At 40.8% G+C, this 25,208-nt stretch overlaps 1 protein-coding gene across 1 annotated transcript; it reads right to left on the reverse strand.

Annotated features, from left to right (window-relative positions):
- Nucleotides 1-9,930: 9,930 nt before the first annotated feature.
- Nucleotides 9,931-24,563, reverse strand: LOC120534487 (gastrula zinc finger protein XlCGF8.2DB-like). The gene is made up of 3 exons (XM_039762086.1): nt 24,363-24,563; nt 17,160-17,622; nt 9,931-12,052 (listed from the first exon to the last, which is right to left on the reverse strand). The coding sequence occupies exons 2-3, from the start codon at nt 17,584-17,586 to the stop codon at nt 11,328-11,330; spliced, it is 1,152 nt and encodes a 383-aa protein (XP_039618020.1). The 5' UTR covers nt 17,587-17,622; nt 24,363-24,563; the 3' UTR covers nt 9,931-11,327.
- Between the last annotated feature and the right edge of the window lie 645 nt (nt 24,564-25,208).

Raw genomic sequence — 25,208 nt, forward strand, 5'->3', positions numbered from 1 at the left:
TCAGTCACCCATGATGACGTCACGCTGTGTGCCACCAGAGGTACACGTGACGGTTTTTAGCTCAGCAGCTACAGGGTTAAAGAGCTCATTCAATGGCTCCAAGAGAAAGCAGTTGCACTACAATTAAAGACTGCTTGCCTCCACCTAGTTTTAGTAAAATCAAGGAAAAGGCGAACTTCCATCCATCCATTATCCAACCCGCTATATCCTAACTACAGGGTCGGGGAGTCTGCTGGAGCCAATCTCAGCCAACACAGGGCGCAAGGCAGGAAACACGCACATACTAGGGACAATTTAGAATCGGCGATGCACCCAACCTGCATGTTTTTGGACTGTGAGAGGAAACCCACGCAAACACGGGGAGAACATGCAAACTCCATGCAGGGAGGACCCGGGAAGCGAACTCCGGTCGCCTTACTGCTAGGCAGCAGCGCCACCCACTGCGCCATCCAAGGCTAACTTACATGCTTAATAAATACTGTTTTTAAAAACTGAGCACTGTTCTGAAGGCCATATTTGACATGTAACAGACTATTTAGTGTTTTAGAGTGAAGTCTGTTCCTCCACTTTGTCTGCAAATTATTAACAGCGCTGAATGTTCTCCTCACTGTTGCATTAGATACAGGTCGTTTCAACAAAGATAGTGCAAGTGAAGACACATGGCTAAATTGTGGATTTCCAGAAGAACCAATGTCTTTATATACTTCAGACCTGAAGCATTCATCATTTGTTTCATTCCACTTCTCCATTCTGTCTCAGTTGGATAAAGAAGAAACATTTCTTAAAGCACTTTACACAGTTTTAAACATTCAACTGAAAAATATAACATAAAAGGTTGCCCGAAACACATTAGTAAAACATCGTTACAGCTTTATTCGTCACTCATCACTCCATTTCTAATGGAGCTAACAACATAGATAGTGCAAGTGAAGAAACATGGCTAAATTGTGGATTTCCAGAAGAACCAATGTCTTTATATACTTCAGACCTGAAGCATTCATCATTTGTTTCATTCCACTTTTTGTTTGTTAATTTTCTCCATTCTGGCTCAGTTGGATCTCATATGTCCTTGCAGATTATGTTGAACTTTTTTTACCAGACATGTAATTGGTGTCTTTACCTTTTGAATGAAGCTTGTCAAGCTTCTCCAGCATTAGTAGGTTTTCTGGTAAGCGACTCTGTAGTTCAAGAGCTAACTTCACAAGCATAGCTTTGCACTTTTCGTTCACTGTCTCAAAGGCAGTCTTAGTGGGAAGACAGTCGGCAAAGCAGGAAAAGTCATAACCTCAGTAGATTGTTGCTGTGGGAATGAGATCGTTTTCCAAATTGAAAGTAACTAAATCGGAAGTGGAAAGTTTCTGTAGGTAATTTGGATTAAATAGTTTCAGCACAGAACGAAAGTACACACTCCAAAGTCCAAACTTAACCGAGTTTCAATTGAATGACTTAATTATCTGCTGAAAATATTAAAAGAAGGATTAGTTGTAATGGCCATGTAAAGCTGAATACGTGTGTTTTCACAAGTGTGTGTGTGGATTGCACGTGGAATTACAATCACATTGTCACAAAAATAAATGTTTAGTACCGAGCAATACCCAAAAAGGCCAGTAGATGGCGGCCGAAATTAACAGCGCAGCAAGAAATTGAAAAGAAAAACTGTACTGACACGGAGCGTTCACAGTCATTACTAAAACAGCGGTTATCAGTCCTGTTTCCTAGAAGTACGCAGGGCCGGTTCTGCAAAGGGTGCATGCATGAAGGCGGCCGCCCTCAACAAAACGCAGGCTCGGTGCTCGTTTTTTCCCGTCGAATGTCGGTAACTTGCTTCAAAGAAAAACAGGCAAGTGACAACACGAGAATTGTGGCAGCTCAAGCACTCAGCACATCAATCAAAAGTTTTTGTAGCGTTAATCGGAATTTTACTGATAAATTAAATAAGCTTGTCGCCGATTCGTTAAATGCGTAAGTCAAGTTTTTTTTCTACCTACAAGAAATGTTCTTTTTTTTGACATTAAGGAAAGTGCGAACAATTTTTTTTTTTTTTTATTAATTTTATTACAATCAATACATAGCAATCAAGTTTTTACAAAATAAAAAGAATTATGTTAAGAACAGATCGATCCCCACCCCTGAGAGAGAGAGCAAGCCAAACGGTGTAAAATTTAAGGCTTGTAAAGATACCTAAATTAATAAATTCTCTGTGCTTTATAAACTTATTTTAAAATATTACTGATTAGATCCTGCCATGTTTTGAAAAAAGTCTGTACAGATCCTCTAACTGAGTATTTGATTTTTTCCAATTTTAAATAATATAACACATCGGTTTCCCACTGACTTAAAAGAGGAGAGTTTGGGTTCTTCCAGTTTATCAGAATAAGTCTGCGTGCCAAGAGCCTTTAAATACACCGATTTAGAAAACGAGTGAAGGTATTATAGGGTGAGGGGCGGCTGAAATTAAATGGCACGATGGCGGCTTCGCCTCTAGAACCGGGCCTGGAAGTACGTATATACGAATAAAGAAAAAACATTTCTTAAAGCGCTTTACACAGTTTTAAACATTCAACAGAAAAATCTAACATAAAAGGTTGCCCGAAACACATTAGTAAAACATCGTTACAGCTTTATTCGTCACTCATCACTCCATTTCTAATGGAGCTAACAACAAAACATGTAACTTGCATCAAAATAGAAGCACACAGGGTCAGTGGCGTAACTCGAGTTCGTGGTGCTTCAAATTGCCGCCCTCCAACATATCTGAATATGTCAACCTATTTAAATACAAAATTAAAATGACATATAGAGAAAAATTAAGATATTCATATATAGAGAAACAGGAATAATTTTTCACATTTCATTATTTATAAGAATCAACTAGACAAGAATATAGACGCACTGATAAGCCGTGTCCTAATTATTAGTTTAATATAATTACGCTGCGCAAACCAGAACCAGTGTAGTGTACAAGTGATAGGTGGGGATGTTTTCTGGGTAGAGCAACGACGCATTCTGATGGAAAACGAAACGAAATAATAAATTGTAAATTAGTTGTCTATCTTCCTAGAAATTATTATCGGTGTAATGTTTATTTTTGTTATTGCCTCATACATTTCAACTGCTGTGTCTGATGCCGTCACAGAAGGACAGTCTGAAAATTATTTTTGAAGCATATGTGGATAAAAATCAGAGAATTTTACTTTTTTTCATTCATGAGTGATATTTTTTCCGAACCCTGCTGCTTACACACGAATCGTACAGAGGCCAATAATGTCGCCCCCAAAAATGTGCCGCCCGGGGCGGATCGCCCTCTCCGCCCATCCCTAGCTACACCACTGCACACGGTTTAAAAAAAAAAATCAAACACTTTAGGCAACGGGCAGACTCTGGGAAGTACAGCATGTCAGGCACAAAACTAACACCTGCGCATGCTCAGATATCACCAGTGTGCGTGAGGATGCAACGGACAGCGTGTTGAGACGTCTGTACGCTCGCCGTTGAGTCCTGAATTGATTTTTGCATTGCTGCTGCTCTTATTCTATTAGGTTTTCTGCCAGAGCTTGGCATTGTAGTTGCATTATCCTGAATTGCGCTTCCTTTTCTATTTTTAATATAGAGATGATCATTGGTGGAGCGTCCTGTAACTTTTTTTTTTTTGGCCTATTAGCTCTTAACCAGATGAGTAACAGCTTCCATAAATGTTTAGCACAATTGACCCTTGACTGGTTTACCATTCTTTTCTATCTCCACTAATGTTTCTCTACCCTTTTTCCTGAAGGTCAGTACCAGAGCCAGGTTACTGAAGGAGGTGAACACTTGGAGATGTATCTCAACTGAAAACTGCTGGACCGGGAAATGAGCTAGGCAGGACATCCTCACCATTAAATGGCTGATTTCACAGCTCAAATGTCACTTCTTATGTAGGTAGTCTTTACTGGTGATCGACCGCATACCTCTGTAGTGATTGTGTCCCTAATAGGATTCTAACGGGTCATCAGATGGATTCTGAGCCTTCAGCCCTATAAATTCATCATCAAACATAAACAGGAGGTCCCTTCATGCCAACACTATGACCTCCTGGCTTGGTTTGCCTACCCTCTGGAGCTGAGCCAAGTGGGAGCAGTGTCATGGTTCTCCTTCTGGGTTCAACCAAGGTTAGTGATACCACCCTGAGGCAAAAAGCAGGTGCAGCTGCTAACAGTATCATCACTTTTCTCATCTTCAGTGGAGAGAAAACATTCAGTGAGGGCAACTAATCTATTCCCTTCCAGGTGAAGCCTATAAGAGTGCAGAAGCCCCAGAGAGGGACCTCTGAATTTGGACTGAACTTTATAGAAGATTGAGCTCCAAGTCAAGATATACTCTACCAAGCTGTTAATTCCTGGAGTCAAGAAGGGTGCCATTGTTTCAATTATTATATATATTTTTTTTTTTGGTTGTTTTGTTCCATCATGCACCTGTTTTTTTTATTTTTTGTTTTTTTTTGGGCGGTTATCAAAATAGGATTTAAAAACCCAGCCACAGGGGATGCAAAAACAAGTATGTTTCTTCATGCCGGTCCCAAGCCCAGATAAATGGGGAGGGTTACGTCAGGAAGGGCATACGGTGTAAAAATTTGCCAAATCAATATGCGGACAACGATAAAAATTTCCATACCGGATCGGTCGAGCCCTGGGTTAACAACGACCGCCACCAGTACCATTAGCCAACAGGGTGCTGGTGGAAATTGGACTACTGTTGGCCGAAGAAGAAGGAGAAAAAGAGGGGGGAGACGTGTCCAGAGGCAGGAGGTGAGGAGGAAAGTAAAGAGAGTGGAAATGAGGGTAGGAACTTTGAATGTTGGCAGTATGACTGGTAAGGGGAGAGAGTTATCAGATATGATGGAGAGAAGGAAGGTTGATATATTGTGCGTGCAAGAGACTAAATAGAAGGGGAGAAAGGTCTGGTTGATCGGAGGTGGATTCAAATTGTTCTATCATGGTGTGGATGAGATGAGAAATGGGGTAGGGGTTATTCTGAAGGAACAGTATGTCAAGAGTGTTTTGGAGGTGAAAAGAGTGTCAGACAGAGTAATGATTATGAAGCTGGAAACTGGAGGTGTGATGATGAATGTTGTTAGTGCATATGCACCGTGAGTTGGATGTGCAATGAGTGAGAAAGAAGACTTTTGGAGTGAGTTGGATGAAGTGATGAATAGTGTACCCAAGGGCAGAAAGTGGTGATTGGAGCGGATTTCAATGGGCATGTTGTTGAAGGGAACAGTGGAGGTGAGGAGGTGATGGGTAGGTATGGTGTCAAAGAGAGGAATGAAGAAGGACAGAGGATAGTGGATTTTGCCAAAAGGATGGACATGGCTGTGGTGAATACATATTTTAAGAACAGGGAGGAACATAGGGTGACATACAAGAGTGGAGGAAGATGCACACAGGTAGATTACATCCTATGCAGAAGAGTTGATCTGAAGGAGATTGAAGACTGCAAAGTTGGTGGCAGGGGAAAGTGTAGTTAAGCAGCATAGGATGGTGGTCTGTAGGATGACATTGGAGATCAAGAAGAGGAAGAGAGTGAGGGCAGTGCCAATGATCAAATGGTGGAAGTTGAAAAAGGAAGACAGCAAGGTTGAGTTTAGGGAGGAGGTGAGACAGGCACTGGGTGGCAGTGAAGAGTTACCAGACAGCTGGGAAACTACAGCAGATGTAGTAAGGGTGACAGCAAGAAGGGTGCTTGGCATAACATCTGGAAAGAGGAAGGAGGAAAAGGAAACCTGGTGATGGAATGAGGAAATGCAGGAGAGTATGCAGAGGAAGAGGATGGCAAAGAAGAAGTGGGATAGTCAGAGGGATGCAGAAAGTAGAAAAGAGTACAAGGAGATAAGGAGCAAGGTGAAGAGAGAGGTGGTGAAGGCTAAGGAAAAGGCATATGATGAGTTGTATGAGAGGTTGGGCAGTAAGGAGGGAGAAAAGGACCTGTACCGATGGGCTAGACAGAGGGACCAAGCTGGGAATGATGTGCAGCAGGTTAGGGTGATAAAGGATAAAGATGGAAACATACAAGCAAGGAGAGTGTGTTGAGCAGATGGAAAGAGTACTTTGAGAGGCTGATGAATGAAGAGAACAAGAGAGAGAAGAGATTGGATGATGTGGAAATAGTGAATCAGGAAGTGCAACGGATCAGCAAGGAGGAAGTAAGGACAGCTATGAAGAGGATGAAAGATGGAAAAGCCGTTGGTCCAGATGACATTACTGTGGAAGCATGGAGGTGTCTAGGAGAAATGGCAGTGGAGTTTTCAACCAGACTGTTTAATGGAATCTTGGAAAGTGAGAAGATCCTTGAGGAGTGGAGAAGAAGTGTACTGGTGCCGATATTTAAGAATAAGGGGGATGTGCAGGACTGTAGTAACTACAGGGGGATAAAATTGATGAGCCACAGCATGAAGTTATGGGAAAGAGCAGTGGAAGCTAGGTTAAGAAGTGAGGTGATGATTAGTGAGCAGCAGTATGGTTTCATGCCAAGAAGGAGCACCACAGATGCAATGTTTGCTCGGAGGATGTTGATGGAGAAGTTTAGAGAAGGCCAGAAGGAGTTGCATTGCGTCTTTGTGGACCTGGAGAAAGTATATGACAGGGTGATTAGAGAGGAGTTGTGGTATTGTATGAGGAAGTCGGGAGTGTCAGAGAAGTACGTAAGAGTTTTACAGGATATGTACGAGGGAAGTGTGACAGTGGTGAGGTCGGCAGTAAGAGTGATGGATTTATTCAAGTTGGAGGTGGGATTACATCAGGGATCAGCTCTGAGCCCTTTCTTGTTTGCAATGGTGATGGACAGGTTGACAGAGGAGATTAGACAGGAGTCCCTGTGGACTATGATGTATGCTGATGACATTGTGATATGCAGCAATAGTAGGGAGCAGGTTGAGGAGACCCTGGAGAGGTGGAGATGTGCTCTAGAGAGGAGAGGAATGAAGGTCAGTAGGAACACGACAGAATATATGTGTGTAAATGAGAGGGAAGTCAGTGGAATGGTGAGGATGCAGGGAGTAGAGTTGGCGAAGGTGGATGAGTTTAAACACTTGGGATCAACAGTACAGAGTGATGGGAATTGTGGAAGAGAGGTGAAAAAGAGAGTGGAGGCAGGTTGGAATGGGTGAAGAAAAGTGTCAGGAGTGACAGACGGGTATCAGCAAGAGTTAAAGGGAAGGTCTACAGGTTGGTAGTGAGACCAGCTATTTTGCATGGGTTGGAGACAGAGCTGGAGGTGGCAGAGTTAAAGATGCTAAGATTTGCATTGGGTGTGACAAGGATGGATAGGATTAGAAATGAGGACATTAGCGGGTCAGCTCAAGTTGGGCGGTTGGGAGACAAAGTCAGAGAGGCAAGATTGCGTTGATTTGGACATGTGCAGAGGAGAGATGCTGGGTATATTGGGAGAAGGATGCTAAGGATAGAGCTGCCAGGCTAGAGGAAAAGAGTAAGGCCTAAGCAAAGGTTTATTGATGTGGTGAGAGATGACATGCTGGTGATGGGTGTAACAGAACAAGATGCAAAGGACAGAAAGATATGGAAGAAGATGATCCGCTGTGGCAACCCCTAACGGGAGCAGCTGAAAGAAGAAGATCAAAATAAGATTAAAAGGGGCGACCCAAATGGGACTACAACACTTCCTTGGAGTCCTCTTGTGTCCTTCCACCCACCCATGGATACGCACCTATGTGTAAAAGGCCAAGGCCTGGCTCAACTACTCACTCCAATGTGCCCACAGGACGATGTAGAAACTTACCTTCTGATCTTTGAGTGCATCACACTTACCACTGCTTGCCAGCACAGGACTGGGCACACCTCATTGATCCAGACTGACCTGGCCGGATGAGTGTCGTAGCTCGACCAATCCATTGATAGGTTTGGGTTACCACGCCGGACCCTCAGAGCTCATAGACCAGACATGAGCCTGAAGGAGGCCGAGACATCACCCCAGGGAAGGGGCTACTCCTGCGCGAACCTGAGATGTTACCTCTGTAGTGAGACTGGGTCATGTCTTGTCGTGACCTGTCCCTCACGTGGATGACACAATGGAATGCAGATGGGTCAAGGGCGACGGGTGCTGTTGTGCGTTCATACCTAACCTTCTTGCTTTTTTCTTTACAGGTTCAGCCCGTGTGAATGGGCAACTTGTCCATGTCCTGTATGATTCTTCCAGCAACACCACCATCTCTGCATCCTGCTATATCCCGTCACAACAGTATGATATCAAGCAGGCCAGCCTAACCAGTATTAATAGTGAGGCACAACGCTACCCTAAAGCAGTCTGCTGACTAAGTGTACATGGTTAACTCAAAACTCAGGTGGTGGTGCTGCCACAGCCTCTATACACTGAAATACTGGGTTTATGACTGGCCACAAAGAAAAGGTGATGGGAGTCTGCTGCACCCATCTGAAGAGGTGACCATGGACAGAATCTGCTTGACAGAAGATGATTGCTATTGATGTAAAGCAGCAGGTAAGGCCACGAGTGCCCAGTATGATGCTGTGGACCTTGCCAGGATAGGTGTGAACAAGTCTACATCACATCAAATGTTCCTGACCCTACGGCATCATTGGAAACCATGTCTGAGTTCATTGCTTCCATACAAGTTCAGTTTTTCCCTGCCAGCTTCTGCGAAGCGCGAGAACTGGAATGTTGACTTCTTGAAGTTTGCAAAGAATGCAGTCGCCACAGGCACCCTAGTGTCAGGTCAATGCTGTCTAAACTTAACTTTATTTTGGAAAAGAATGCATTGTACAGGATGACAGAGTTATAAGGCAAATCTATGAGGGAGTTCATCATCCTGAGACCTTACTGTCATGAAGTGTGTATGACCTGGTCTACACTAACTTACTAGGGGCTCATTTATAAGATGAGAAAACCCTGGAGTGCATCACTGCACATCGTTTTTGACCCAGCAGGCATGAGAAGGTACACCATTATTGCAGGTCCTGTCCAGAATGCCCGTTGACACAAGCATCCCCCACTGGGCTGCATGCCTCTTATCCCCTTGTTGACAATTTGATTTGATCCATTTTAGTGGATCAGAGTAGACCTCGTCACCCCACTCAAACCTTCAACATGAGATCATACATATATAAACATCCTTGAAGACACCCTGTGGGTGTTCTAAGATATGGAAGATATTATTATAATACACAATATACCTCACAAAAATAATAATATAGTAAAATATTATTTCAAGCATATTTCTCACCTGAATAGTTCTAAAAATGAAAAGTAACCATGTTGTTAATGAAACAATAACTTATTCTAAACAGGAATGAAATTCTTGAGGCCCATCACTGCCAGTGTAAATGCTTAGTGTAAGCTTTGGTAAAGCTAAGAGAAAGAAAGTAGGCATCAAATAAGGAATAAAAAAATAAAAAAAAATTAATGCAGTTTATTTATATTGTCTTCAATTGCATATTTTTTCAAATAACATTTTTCAAAAGAGTGGGACCATTTACAATACATGCATTATTTGTAAATGATTTTACAAATTGATCAGCATATCCCAGTTTTCATTTACAATTCAGTAAAAAGTAGCTAAATTATTCCGAAACAATGTATGCACTATCTGTATTTTCTGTAGAGCAGGGGTGGGCAAATTCAGTCCTGGAGGGCCGCAGATGCTGCAGGTTTTTGCTCCAACCCAGTTGCTTAATTAGAAAACAATCCGTGCCAATAATATAATTTGATGGCTTGTTAGTGCTTTAACTCTGCCATATCAGGCCATTCTCATATCCTAGATGTTCGTAACCTTTGTAAGGATATCTAAATGAATTGAAGGCAAAAATGGAGTAATACTCAATCTTTCACTTTTTTCTCTTCACTTTCCTTCCAAGTATTTAATTAAAGCCAGTAGTGCATGATAAAAACAGGTGTAAATGGTAACAAGTTAAATGGAGAAAAGCTGCTTTCTTTTGTCATTTGAATCTTATTGCTAATAAAAAGCCATTAAAAACCAAGAGAACTGCTGTTTAAGACAAAACAAGCAATAATGGTTCAGAATCGTAACGAGCGAGACAACTAAAGTGAAGCACAAGTGTTACTTGAGCAATAAGTGCTTCTTATTAAGAAATTGGGTTGGAGCAAAAACCTGCAGCCACTGCGGCCCTCCAGGACTGAATTCGCCCACCCCTGCTGTAGGGGATAGGATAAATGTTGATGAACAATTTGGTAAACTCTCCCCTTTATAAATGTTTACTACTGTACACTGGCATTATGCTGAATGTCTCCAACTTGTCGACATTATGATATTCCCTGGTGTTCTTACGGTTCTCAGTGGTCCAAACATGTCTTTCACAGTACCGACAGATTGAGATTTATCCAAGAATGGTGTGACGAGATGGTATTCCGTTCTTCCTCACCGAGGCACATTGAACTAAAAGCAGAATCTTCCTTGCACCTCTGCTACAGGTTTTACTCAGTACAGATGATCTATCGACCATGGCCACAGAAGCTGCTTTTAGCACACAACACACATACCCCAATCCTATTCACTTGCCCTTTGGTGAAAATCATCACATTCTTGTGCCACATCAGTTCATTTCTTTTTGACATTCCTAACTGTGCGGTTACGGACCACAGTGCTAATCTCATCTTCATTCCCTCCTCTTGCTCCCTTTCTTATACGTGTCTTTGTTTGCCAATCACCTCAGTTTGACTGTTTCACTGGTTATAACAGGGAAGGCAGTGTTGTGAGGAATACTTTTTAGATTTTGTGTCATAGAAACAAAAGCTCTGTGCGATGAGTTAGTGTTTTTTTTTCCATGCTAAAGAGTGGGTTGTATATAATGTGCACCTGGACTAACTTTACTAGAGTTATGTGGCAACCCACCTTAATCATGTCCACGACCCATTTTGGGGTATGATCCATAGTTTAAGAAACACTGCTGAAAAGAGTTTATACATGATACTAAGGCAGATCATGCAATAATATATCTGGGATTCTTTGGATTGCTCTGATTTTAAAAGTCAGAAAGTTGTTCCTCAAGTGAGCCACTTTGGTGTCATCTGTGGGTGCTGCATTGACTGTAACACATTTCTACACTCATCCATATCCCAGCACAGTGCTGTACTATATTTAAGACAGCAGTTTGGTATGGCGTCTGGACCAGTGGTCTTTCAGTTAGCAGCTGATCAAAGCGTGGTTTCTTAAGCCATTCCATTTCCTTTTGTGCGTTTTCAAGGTGTCTCCACTGGAAATTCTTTCGTCCTGGAGATTACGACAGTGACAAAATGAATTGACACATTGCAAAAAAATAACATGGCCTCTTTTATGTGTGAATTCAAGTGTGGCACTGAAGACTTCACCTGTGACAGAATTGTTCACCACATTCCAAAGAGCAGTATGGCTTCTCTACAGAGTCAATTTTTTTGTGGCTCTGAAGACCACTCCTGTGACAAAATCGTTTGCCAAATTCCAAACAGCAATACGGCTTCTCTCCTTTGTGAATTCTTTTGTGGCTCAGAAGATGACTCCTGCCCCGGAATTGTTTGCCACACTCTGTACAGCAATATGGCTTCTCTCCAGTGTGGATTCTTTTATGGATCTGAAGAAGGCTGCTTCTTGAAAACTGTTTGCCACATTCCAAGCAGCAATATTGCTTCTCTCCGGTGTGAATTGTTTGGTGGCTATGAAGTCTACTCCTTTGTAAAAACTGCTTGCCACACTCAGAACAGCAATATGGCTTCACTCCCGTATGGATCGAGTTGTGTCTTGTAAGAATGCTCTTTCGTGAAAAACACTTCCCACATTCCAAGCAACAATACGGCTTCTCTCCTGTGTGAATTCTTTTGTGGCTCAGAAGATGACTCCTGCCACGGAATCGTTTGCCACACTCTGTACAGCAATACGGCTTTTCTCCAGTATGAATTCTTCTGTGGATCTGCAGAAGGCTTCTTCTTGAAAACTGTTTGCCACATTCCACACAGCAATATGGCTTCTCTCCAGTGTGAATTCTTAGGTGTCTCTGTAGATTATACCTGCGATAGAATTGTTTGCCACATTCAGAACAACAGTGAGGTTTGTCTCCTGTATGAAATTTAAAAGGAAAAATGAAAGATTGTTTTCATCTCACTGATTAAATAAATGCTGGTCGTAATTATGAACAACCTTGTAGAAGCATAAACATTCATAAAACTTGAGATGCACATGAAGACACCCGACTTGTTAATTTTCTCTTCTGTATTACAACAACTCACCACACGAGCACAACTAACTTGGAGCCAAGAGGTTGAAGTAAGTAAGTAAACTAAATAGGTTACATGTGAGAGACCCAAATGACTAGAGTAACGTTCAAATTTTGTTAATTACATTATAGGACTGCCTCACCATTTTTGTCATCATAGTCTTTAAACGCAAAATTATATGTTGTTCTAATTATATGGAATGAAGATAAAAGATAACCTTTTATTTGTAAAATAGGGCACTATGCAGAAATGTTGAGGTAACATTGGTGCAAGCATGTTGCTGCCACTCCTCCCTGTTAACACCACTTTTTGTTAAAATTCATATTGAACCTTGCACATTTTGCAATTCTTTCACTATCTCTTACTTGATGCATAGTTCATGGATGCAACAAATTACTTTTTGTACTGAATTTGGACTTATTTTTATGGACTTTGCCTCAACAGAGTTTGCAGTCTCAGGGACAACTGATTTGAATCTTTTTGTGGCTCACTGAACAAAACTTTTTTCTCATTGTCCGCTCCTGTCTGATGCCCGATTTGTGAATATTTTCCTTTAGATCATGGAGATCTAGGAACTGGGAATGTTCTGTTTTCTTAATGGATATGCTGGATTGCTCTCGATGGCTTCTATATGTGCTTCAGCTGGAGAAATAACCTGATTTCAATGCCAACAGGGCTTGTGGCACTAAGGTGATCACACCTGTAATACCCATAGTTATATGTATATGGTTACATGTTGGAACCTCAAATTTCTGGTAATTATCTTCATGTGCATCTTATATCATCTCTTAATTTTTTAATGTATCAAACCCCCAGTGGCATCAGTCTATGCTGCTATTGGATTTTTTGCTGCGTTGCTATCGCCACTCATTTACGCCACACTACCCCAGCCATCTCAACTTCTCTACTGTGCTACACTGCTTAAGTATATTCTACTGCTATCAGGTAAGTATTGGCTTTCTACTATGCTAAAATACCCTTGTGACAAACTCTTGTATATTAAACAGTTTGTCCAAAGCAAATTGGCAGGCGTGAAAGTCCTAAAAGACACTGGTATTGTGTGGTGCCCAAAATATTTACATCACAGGTCAGGTCGCTGCCACTGCCAGGCTGAGAATTGAAAGTTCACCGGCAGCATTTGTTCAAGAATATGCCATCTGACTCATGGCTTTGGAAAATACAGTGTCAGTGTGCCAAATCTGCAATATGCTAAAATAAACTCTGGTTATGGATCTGTGCACAATGAACCCTCATTAGCTAAAATTACATTGTTTGACACAAGTTCTCGCAATGGCCAAGCATTGGTGCTATCAAAATTCATTACAGACTCCAACCTTGATATGATATGCTTAACAGAAACTTTGCAAAAACCAAACAAATTTACATCTCTTATGGAGGTGACACCATCCGGATAACATTTACTTCACACAACCTCTCAGCTCAAGACAAGGTGGAGGGATGAAAGTAATTGTTAGATCACAGTTAAACAGCAAAAGAATCCCAATTTTGATTTTCAAGTGTCTAACTCTTAAATTAATAACAAAATCTGGTCAATCTCACTTCTTGTTCTCTATCGTCCCCCAAAATACAATGGGTCTCTCTTATCTGATCTAACTGAATTATTAAACCAATTAAGTTCACTTTCCCAGACAGTCACTTCGTGGCAATTTTAACATCCATATCGACATTCCTATATGTAAACTGAGAAATTCATTCCTGTCCTTGCATGACTGTTTTGACTTGGTGTAAGATGCCGATTTCCTACCCACTCTGTTGATTATCTGTTGGCAACACTTATAACAGTGATTTGGGACTCCTTGACCATACTTTTCACTGTCTTATTACCTCTCTTTCCTTCTACCTTTACATGTCAAATTTCTTTCAGAAACTTTAAAAATATCTGTCCCTCTATCCTTGATGGATCAATTTCTGATTTTTTACAGTATTCCTGTATCCCGTCAACACCAGACAGTCCTGCTGACTACTACAACTCAGCTCTTCACTCAGCACTCGATAAAACAGCTCCTTTAAAACATATCGAGGTTTCCTTTAAGTGTTCAGCTCCATTGTACAATTTAGAATTACAGTCTATGAAAGCAGCTGTCCGACACCTTAAAAGTAGGTCACATAAGACTGGCCTCGTTGTACACGTCCAGGCTTTCTCTGACATTCAAAGGGCATACAGAAATCCACCAACTGTAGCCAAGAACAAGCATTATGGCAGAATAATAGAAAGTGGCCATGATAACCCAAGGGTTTTGTTCTGTGTAGTTAATAAACTACTTCAACCTGGTCCAATTACCTTCTCTACTGAAGTCTGCGAAAAATTCCTCCACTTTTTCAGTAATAAAATTAAAAATCTAAATTATTCAACTAACACAAATCCATCATCCATTTACATCTTTCCCTGTCGTCCCACTCCATCCTTTTCTAAATTTTCATCAGTCGCATCTGCATTTGTTAATGACCTGCTTTATCCGATGAAGCCGACTACTTGCGTGCTGGACCCCATCCCCACCATACTTCTTAAAACCTGCCTTCATGCCATAATACTGACTCTTATGACAATAATAAATACATCCTTTGACACTTGCTTTGTGCCAGCCACATTTAAAATTGTTTCTGCAACTCCAATGTTAAAAAAGTCTGGCCTTGATGTTGACAATATTAACAATTTTCAGCCTAATTCTCACTTACCTTTTCTGTCAAAACTTATTGAACCTTTTCAATCTGGTTTCAAAGCACAGCTGTGACTCTGCTCGGCTCCAGGTAACTAATGATTTACTTATGGCAGCAGAAACTGGACAAACCAGCATATTAATTCTGTTAGACCCTAGTGGAGCATCTGTGACTGTCAGACAGGACATTCTACTGTCTAGAATGGAGAACACTCTGGGCATCTCTGGGCACTAACCCCGCCCACACAACCATGGTTTAAGTCCTATCTTATTGATGGGCCAAAGCAGCTTCAGCTCACTGCCAGTCACACAATGAGTTTTTCCAGTGCTATCTACTTAGCCCTTTGCTCTTCTGTATCTATATGCTTCCCCTTGGCCATATTATTTGAGGTTTGGACTAAGTTATCATTTTTATGCAGATGATACTCAACTTTATTTCAATGTTAAATGTGAAACTTCATCAGAGCTTTCTCAGCTCACAACTTGGCTCAGTGAAATTAAAACCTGGATGGTGCATAACTCTTTAAAATTAAATTACAACAATACTGAACTCCTGCAAACTGGCAAAAAGGTGCAACTTAAGAAAATGAGTTCCATTTCAATCACTCTTGACAATGTTCTCACCAGACCTCCTTCTAATTCAAGGAATCTTGGTGTCACATTCAATCCTTCACATTCCTATTCCACCCAAATAGACCACATTAAGAAGCTTTCTTAATTCCACCTCTGTAACCTATCCCAGGTTCTCTCATTCCTCTCCTTTTTTAATGCTGAGAAAATTGTCACTGCTTTTATCACATCCCCCATCGATTACTGTAACTCTCTACTGACAGGTACCACTTCTAATCTTATAACATAGCACCAGTTGATTCAAAACTCGGCCGTGTTAGACCATCAAAAGCGAGCACATCACACCCATCCTGCTTCACATTCACTGGCTACCTGTGTCTTACAGGACTGAATATAAAATTATATTAACAACATACAAAGCTTTAAATGGCCTCAGATAGGACTACATCAATTACCTTCTCCATCACTAGGCTCCCGTTCACCCACTAAGGTCCTCTGATTCTGGCAATTTCCTTGTGCCCCACACTACCCTCAGCTCTATAGGTCCCAGACAACACCTTAGACTAAAGCCATTTGACACAATGCGTATATCTAAACAGCTTTTTTAAAATTACCACAGAAAATCAGAGGACTTAACAAGGTGGTATATTAAATGCACAGCCCTACAGAAGCTGCATTGGTCTGGTAAATAATAAGATGAGAAAACCCAGAATCCTTAGAATTATTTGTATCTGCTTCGAAAAGGAGTGCCAGATGAAACAAGGACTGGTCAGCTTTGGGACACTGCAGTGACATTTCGTCTTTCCATTATATTGTTAATGAATCTGTACGGTCATGATTAATTAATGTCAGTCAAATCAAAATGTGCCATTTTACTGTGAATTTCATGAAATGTGTGCGTTCATTTATGTAAATGGTACCCTGTTTATTTATGTCCTAGCATTCTAGTATGGAAACTTCAACTACTCCAAGCCTCTAATCAGTGAAGAAATAAGTCAAACTAAAAACGGTAAATGAACAAAGTTACTGAACTCTTCCATTCACACAAGCTGCTGTAGTACACTCTCTCTGTAGTTTTCATTAATCAAACACTGGTGGCTGCCACCCTTTTGAAGCATTTCATATATATGTGATACAGTATCTGCCAAATAATACAAACAGTACACGACACATCTTTTGTCCTTATTGGGGCTCATCAGGAGTATAAAATTTTCAAGTGAAAATTTCCAGTATGAAGCTTGTACTTCCACAATTCTCAAAGCTCATGAAAGTAGTGTGACTGATGCCAACTGGCCCAGGTTTTTTTTTGTTTTCACTCCTCCTAAAAGAGCTCATGGCTGACACCATCTGACTAACAATTGTGTGTTATTAGTTTAAGATGATTGTGTTTGTCTGTTAATGGGACTGCACTGTTGTGAGAAATTAATGCAGAAATTCAGGGAAGAATTCACCAACTTTTCCTTACAACCTACTTTTGTACAACACTTTTTATTGAGGACAGACTTGGTGTGTTTGCACAAATATACAACTATAATGAAAGAGCAGCAACTAAACCGTACAACACTAACATATGGATGAACTCTTAAACACACCCCTCTAACTCCATTTCTATGTTTCTCATAAAAAAGTACACGACCTCTCCCTTTCAGGCCCATAATCCACCAATCATAAAAATAACATTTACTTTTACTTTTCACTTACTTTTTTCAGCCTGATTTGTAGGTGTTGGCTGATGTTTCTGAATTCTAACAGATGAAATTTCTTCAGTTCTCTTTGTTTCAGGCTGTGACGATTGAGTCTTTACAAGGATTGAAGGCTCTGATGATGCAGAGTGTCTCCTGTGAGAAGAGACTAACCCGGTCACTGCTCCATCTTCACACACACAATGGTGGTTGCCTTCCTTGACATTTTCCACACTTATACAATTGTTTGTCTCAATGCTGACAGACGTCTCTTCAGTCTCTTCTTTAATGCTCACTAACCTTGTTTCACAGTCCTCCTCCTTAATAGTTAGACTCTCCTGTTTAGGGTGGATGGATTCCCATTCACAGTCCTCCTTCTTAATATTTACAGCCATTATTTCCCTGGTATTTATGTCAGCCTCACACGTCTCCTTTTTAACGTCCATCTAGATATAATCTTAACAACTGGTTTTTCTTTATCTCTGTGAAATAAAATAAAAGGATTTCATTCTATCAAAACTGCACCATTCATATGGAACAATATTTGTATTTGTATACACTCTCTCAGTTAAGGTTTACATCAGGTCAGGCATTTTAAAACATTTTAACTGCAACTCATCACTCTTCATATCAAATATTCAAATGTCAAACAAAATTTGGAGTGGAGTGAATGTCCATTAAACTGGAGGAGGAGACCATTTCACATAGTTATGGGTCAGCAGTATTAATTTATTCTTCATCTTCCTCTTAATCTTTTCCCACTTCTATGTGGAGTTGATCAGGCTTCTCCAAACAGCTCAGTCTTGCACTTCCTCACCATTCAAGCCCATTTCCTTCAGATCTTCTTTTCCTTAATCTATCCACTTTAGCTTTGGCCTCCCTCACTTACGCTTCCCCTGTAACTCCATTCCCATCACTCTTCTTATCACATGTCCATACCAATTCAACATAATCTCCTGTTAATTTCTTAGATATTTCTCCTGCTTTTGTTGTACTTCTGATTGCCTCATCTTTTTCTGTACTTTTTTGTAACTCCATACATTCATCACTACATTCTCATTTCTTTCACGTCTAACTTCTTCTCCTGCACTCCCTTTACTGCCCATGTCTCAACTCCATACATCATTGCTGTTCTTACCATTGTCCTGAAAACCTTCACCTGAATTCTTTGATCACACAGCACTCAAGACACCTCCTTCCAATTGTTCCGTCCACACTGCACTCTATGGGTTATCTCTGCATCTAATTTTCCATCTTGGGCTACCACTGATCCAAGATATTTAAATGTATCCACTCTTTTCAGTAGCTCTCACTGCAGGCTAACTTCTGAATCCTGACCATCATTAAAGCTCACATATTCAGTCTTCTTCCTATTTATCTACAACCCTCTATCTTTCAAAGCCCTTCTCCATTTTTCTAACTTGCTGTTTTCTGGTACTACACAATATCATCAGCAAAATGCCTGCACCAGGGGGATTAATCTTTTATCTCATGACTCAACACATCCATAATCAGATGAAAAAGGTAAGGACTTCAAGAAGATCCCTGGTGCAGACCTCCTCTAACTGACATTTTGTCTGCTACCACAATACAATTCTGGGACCAAAACAGTTTGTGTACATTTAATCCAAGTAGTGAATACTGCTGACCTTAATGATGGAATCAATCCCGCTCAGCAATATTCACTACTTGGATTAAACATACACGTACTGTTTGGGTTCCAGAATTGTGTTAGTTATATTGAGAAATGTTAATACAAGAAGGGCCTCAGGATTGTGCTAAAAACAGACATGTCAAGAAGTGGGGGAGATAAAACAGGTAGCTCACTTTACTAGAACACAAGGTCTGCAACAGAAGATGTCAAGAAGGTGAAATAATGGATTTGCTAGATTTGGTTGACATACGTCACTGATGAGGCTTACCTTCTACTTACTTGGAAGTAGGTTGAACAAAAACCTTTGCATGGTAACCGATAATGGGGAAAAAAAAATTGTAAAAATTGAGCCACTCACCCAGATACTTCCTGAGCCAATCATACTGTTTGATTGTAGTAACAGATTTATAAAACTCTTTTTTCTCCACGTTTCAAGGTGGAATTCCAATTGAATTCTGCAGAAGTAAAGTGTTACAGTGGGTATAGAAAAGAATCAGCCCCTTCAAAATATTCACATTTTGTTGTTTTGCAGCCTGAAATGAAAACACACACTAAAAAAATATATCTCCAGCTATATTTACTCAATACAATGTATAACATCCAAGTGAAAGATATAATAGCAACATGTCAGAACATATAAAAAGGAATCACTGAGATGGTTAAAGGATCACACTCCTCCTAAAAAATACTTGTAAACTCAATCAGGTGTAACTAATCACCTTCTCCACTGTGCACCAAGCTAATTGGCTTCCACCCATGATCAACTGTAACCATTCATATTAGTTTAGCATAAACACATCTATTCCTGGAGCAGTCCAGTGCTTGGAAGTGCAACTGAAAGCAAACAATCAACTATGGGCGGTAAGGCGCTGTCAAAAGATCTCAGGGATAAAGTTGGGGACAAGCACAAGCCAATGGATGGATTATAAAAAAAATTAAAGGCTTTATCACTCCCTCCGACCACAATAAAGTCCACAATCAATTGGTGGAAAGTGTTTGGTACTACTAGGACCATTCCCAGATCAGGATATCCCTCCAAACTGGATGGAAGAGCAAGGAGGAACCTAGTCAGACAGGCTAACAAGTGGCCTATGGCAACTCTGAAGAAGTTACAGGAATTTTTGGCAAAGAGTGGTCATTGTGTGCATGTGCCAACAATATCACCATTCCTCCCACAAATGTGGCTTGTATGGAAGGGTTGCAAGAAAAAGCCACTCCTTAAGAAAGGCCACAGTAATTCTTATTTGAGCTTAGCCAAAAACGCACCTTAAAGAATCTGAGGCCAAACAGAAAATTAAGGTGTTATGGTCAGATGAGAGCAAAATTGAACTATTTATCTTCAACACCAAACAGTGTATCTGGCGGCAAGCCGATACAGCTTACCATGCAAAGAACATCAAACCTAAAGTAAAGCATGGAGCTGGTAGCATCCTGTTGTAGGGGTGTTTCTCTGGGGCACTTGCCAAATACAAAGAAAAATGGATGGGACAAAATATAGTCAGATTTTTGAGGAAAACCAGCTGCCCTCTGCCAGAAAGTTCAACAGAAAGAAGGTTTACTTTCCAACATGACAATTACCTGAAGCACATAGCAAACTTGACCACACAGTGTCTGAAGGAGAAAAAGGTGAATGTCCTTGCATGGCCTAGTCTATGCATGACAGGAAGATTGAATTCCATCAAAGGTCACCATCCAGTTTCACTGAGCTAAAACAGTTCTGTAAAGACAAGTTGGCAAATATTGTAGGCACAGTCGAGATGTGCAAAGTTGGTAGAAGTATCCCAACAGATTCACGGCTATGATTAAAGCAAAAGGTGTTCTCACAAAGTACTGACATAGGTGGTGATCCTTTAACCATCTCAGTGACTTTTTTTTTTTCCAGAACTGTTGCTACTATATCTGTGATTTGGCCGGTATAAAGTTGCATTTCTCCAATACAGCTTGAGGAAAAAAAATTGTGTTTTAATTTCAGGCTACAAAGCAACAAGATGTGAATATTTTGAATGGGGCGATTCTTTTTCATACCCACAATAACTAACATGACTTGAGCAACAGTGGATTGGTCACCAACTCTTCTATCGTCTTTAAATAGAGTACCATGGATCGAAAGGAGAAAGGAGGAAGAAATCAAAGCGATGTGTGTGAAATATCTGCCGATTTGGGAGGATCGATGCAACTGAATGAATACGTGGAAAGGAATGAATAGGAGGAGGAGGTGATGGTTTGAAGTAGAAATGGGATTTGTTAACCTGAAGCTAACTTGAGGTACAGTCAGCAGTGAACAGCAATGACACATGGGGTACAGGGGGCTTCAATTCCGGGGATGTGTTGATTGTAGGAGGGCCTCATTTTGATTGACACAAGCACGTGGATCACCCCCGATTGCAGTAACTCGAAGTGAAGCAAATGAAAACACACACCCATAAAGTGTCAACCACAAACCCCAAGCACTTGCCCTCTGTCTTTCAGTGACGGGATTTTTTTTTTTCTAAAGTCGCTCACAATCTTACTTCACTTGCGATCTGCACGCACATGTGTATTCTTTTCCTTCTTTTTTTGTTTAATGACAGTTGGCAAACCAACTTAAGGTGCACTGCTGCCACCTACTGGACTGGAGTGTGATGCAGAAAGGGGATGGAGATTTGAGGAGTAAACCAAAAGACAATGATTATATTTTTATACTAGCCGATGCCCGCCGCACCATACATCGGTGTAAGAATAGGAACGGAAAACAGCGAGAAAGGAATTCAGAAATCAAGAAGAAATAAATACTTCTTGAAAGACGCAGTTGTGAACAGGTATTTTGGTGGAAACGACAGATAATGAGTCGAAAGATCTAACCCTATAAAAAGCACACATACAACTGACAGTGGCTGAAGACTGGTTGTTAGAATTATTGTAAACTGCATGTGGGCATGAGGAAGGCCGCGCTTCTGAAATTCGATTACGTAAATATAATCAATAACAACCCCAAAATGATGTTGTTGTAGAATGCCTCTAAGTAATTCCTGCAGCTTAATCCAAAAGACTCATACTACAATATCAGGTCTGTGCTCTGGTCTTTGGGTATCGGACAGTGCATGTAGAATTTCTGGCCAAGCAGGATGACATGTGAAAGTGATAAATAAATCAGGTTCTCGGAATTTACGTACTATGGCCATGGCATCCCGATAGTTTTGCTGCATGCATCTTGGACTTCCTGGAAATGTGGATGGTAATGTGATCATTTTGCCTACACGTACGTTGTTATTTTCAGCATTTGCTTGCAGTGCGTCCGATAGTCGTTTGTATTGTTCCACGAGCTGATCTTGTTGATATAATCTGAGATAGTTGAGACACGCGCCCTTTTAACATACGCATATATGACGTACTGTTGGAGTAGTTTGCCGCTGGAGTGCAAAATACTATATGTATTCCTCATTGCTAATATGTACATGTAAAATTGGCATTGAGCAAGTCTTATTTGCTTGGCGGTTCTTTTATCGGGAAAATGTTGTAAATCTTTGTGCCAGCCAATGTCTCTGTAAGGGAAAAAAAGTGGGTAAACCATAGGATTGCAATTCATATTGAGCATGGAAATCTGTTTACAGGTGTTGCCTATGGGATATATGCAAATGTCCCTTTCGGCAGGCAGTTCGCCATCTTCTCTGATAAAAATCACTGCAACATCAGTGCGACATGTCGGGGCATTGTATTGTTGTAAATCCTGCCCAGGGTTTTCTTTGAAAACCATTTATACAGATGCTGTCGGATTGGACTAAAGGATTTCATGCATGTGTTTGTATGATTTAGTGAAGGGGTTGATGGTTCTGAGCATGGAATCTAGCTGAAGAAGTACATTTTCGCTACATGCAGAGTTTGCTTTATTTATGGCAGAGGAGTAGCTTCAGCGACAGACTTTTGTCACTGTCCTGCTCCACTGACACACTGAGGAGATCGTCCCTCCCCACACTATGCGACTCTTCAATTCCACCCGGGGGAGTAAATGCTAACATTATTCAAAGTTATTGTCTGCTTTTACATGCATTTTTATTACTCTTTAATTTAATATTGTTTTTTGTATCAGTATACTACTGCTGGATTATGTGAATTTCCCCTTGGGATTAATAAAGTATCTATCTATTTTGTAAGCGTACTTCAGTAGTTTGTTGATTAAAGCCGTGTCAGCTGCATGTGGGCGGGACCGGTTTTGAAGAGGAGCCGCTGGCAGCGTGGGGAAGGCTTTGGAAGAGGACGAATAGGAATCGAGTTATGCACTGTCGGCTGCGTGTGGGCGGGACTGGTTTTGAGGTGGAAGCAGGACGAACCAGAAGAGAAACATATATGAGATTATGTACATTAAAGAACCATCAACAAATCAGATGCAATTAATAATATATTAAACAATTATTATAAAAGTAAACTTGAATAAATCGGACTTTGCAGCTGCATGAATAATTTTTTTTTCCTTCTCCATGGCCCTACTATGCTTCTGTAAAGAAGCCTTTTTAGCCTTTGTGTGTTTTGCAATTTATTCTTCTGCAGTCTGTTCAAACTTATAGGTTATCCTGCTTTTGAACAGATTGCTAAAATGTATTTTTTTGGCTAAACTGAGCTTCAAGAAAATTCTTCAGCAGCCAAAGATGATCATTTGAAATAAAGAGATTTTTTTTCCTGTGGTTTGCCCCACTTTCTAAATATTATGTATGTTGGAAACAACAACAAAACTGTGGTTCACAAATCATTAACAATTAACGTGCGATTGCACCGATTCCTGAACCTTCATTTGTAATTTAAAAGAATGCATACGGGTAACAGGTGTCTGCAACACCTTGTTACAGTATATTTGATTTGATTTGTCTGTATGTGTGTGCTTTTGTGTAAGAGATGCTGATGCCCAGGGCCACCAGAGAATTGTAATCCGGCGTTATGCCGAATCCAACCACCCTTCTTAAAATTGTCTGACTTGGAGCAGCAGTCACAATAATTCAGTGGCACAATCTGCTGCTCAGTAGGTGTCAAGTTAAAAAACTGAAGTGATTCTGATCTTTTGGACTGGAGCTGTGGGCTTCGGGCGGTTATTTTGACAGACGTGGTATTAACATCCTAAAATTCAGTTCCGCTACAGTTGAGTAATATTGCCGAATGCAGTAGCACGCACAGTATAAACTAGTGTGATCTTATGATCGGTGTAGGCTCTCCTAATAGGGCAGAATCAATCAATAGCTCTTGCATATTTACCATAACAAAGATAAAACAATACGTTTATTGTAATTTTTTTGCTTGGATGACGCGCGTAGGACGAGGTCTTGTGGGGCGGTGTGAATTCGGAAAAACATCCGGCGCTGTTTATTGGTGCTTTTAAATGCAACTGTGTATGGATAACGTGAAGTGAACCGAAGGAAAAGACACAAATGAACAACAACGACACGCCGAACACTGGGAGATTCACTCGAGCAAAGCACCTTGGTGGGCTGACTGACATAAACGCGCAGCTCGCCTCCGATTCAGTTCGCGTGCAGTTGCTGATTGGAGCGAACGAAAACTAATGCATTCACAAAATGCAGTCCCCGAACCCCAAGTACATACCCCCTCTCTCTGTCGCTCGGCGATGCGATTCTAAACTCGTTCGACTCCTGCTTGAGATGGCTCTAGCTGCAGACGACACTCCTGTCCAGCTTCGTACCACTTCTCTCTTCTTAGAACTGCAGAGCGGAGATTTCTAGCCGTCGCTTTTTATGACGTCACGAAAAACGTCACCATACGACTTGCTTGAAGTACCGGTAGTTGAATCGGAGATTAATAAAAGGTAAAGTACCACTCACGGTTGACGGAAATAGCCCAAAAGTTGATGTTTTGACCTAATACCTGTATGCAAAACTTGGTTGACCTAATTGATAGCGTACTCAAGTTATCGTGTTTATTACACACACGCTCACAAAGACACAGACATAATCCAAAAAAATCCTCGCGGAGGTCCAAAACGTCGAGACTGATCAAAATTCGGGTCTTGTTCAGAAAGCGAACGCCAATTGAGACGGCCTTCCCCTCAACCAAACACTAACCTTAAGGTCAATAAAATAGGTCCCTGATGCAAAGTCACTATTTTTTGGGATAAAATGATAACAGAAATGTGAAACCTACTTAAACACCTAATCTTAATTATTGTGAAACAACCAAGTGGAGTCCGCTTAACAAGAGCCCTTTCCCTATACTTCATATACGAGAAAGTAAAAAGTAGTTATGCGCCCAATTCATTACGTTAGTGAAATTTTGTGAATAATCTCTAACAGATAAAAATTCTTATAATTTACTGTTATGGTGTAAAATAGGTCAGAATAAGCCCTAGCGTTTATGAGTATATTATAAGGACAGCTAGAGCTTCACAGGAGGTCTCAGACATGGCCACAAGTGAGATGTACACTTGAAGCTGAA

This window comes from Polypterus senegalus, chromosome 8 (genome assembly GCF_016835505.1).
Source record: "Polypterus senegalus isolate Bchr_013 chromosome 8, ASM1683550v1, whole genome shotgun sequence".
In the NCBI taxonomy this organism is placed as follows: domain Eukaryota; kingdom Metazoa; phylum Chordata; class Cladistia; order Polypteriformes; family Polypteridae; genus Polypterus; species Polypterus senegalus.

Bases quoted from the DNA above. Each gene is read 5' to 3' on its own strand.
- LOC120534487 (XM_039762086.1), bottom strand. From the start codon at position 17,586: ATGGACGTTAAAAAGGAGACGTGTGAGGCTGACATAAATACCAGGGAA. The intron at 12,053-17,159 runs GTAAGTGAAAAG...AATTTCATACAG, and splicing joins TACAAATCAGGCTGAAAAAA to GAGACAAACCTCACTGTTGT.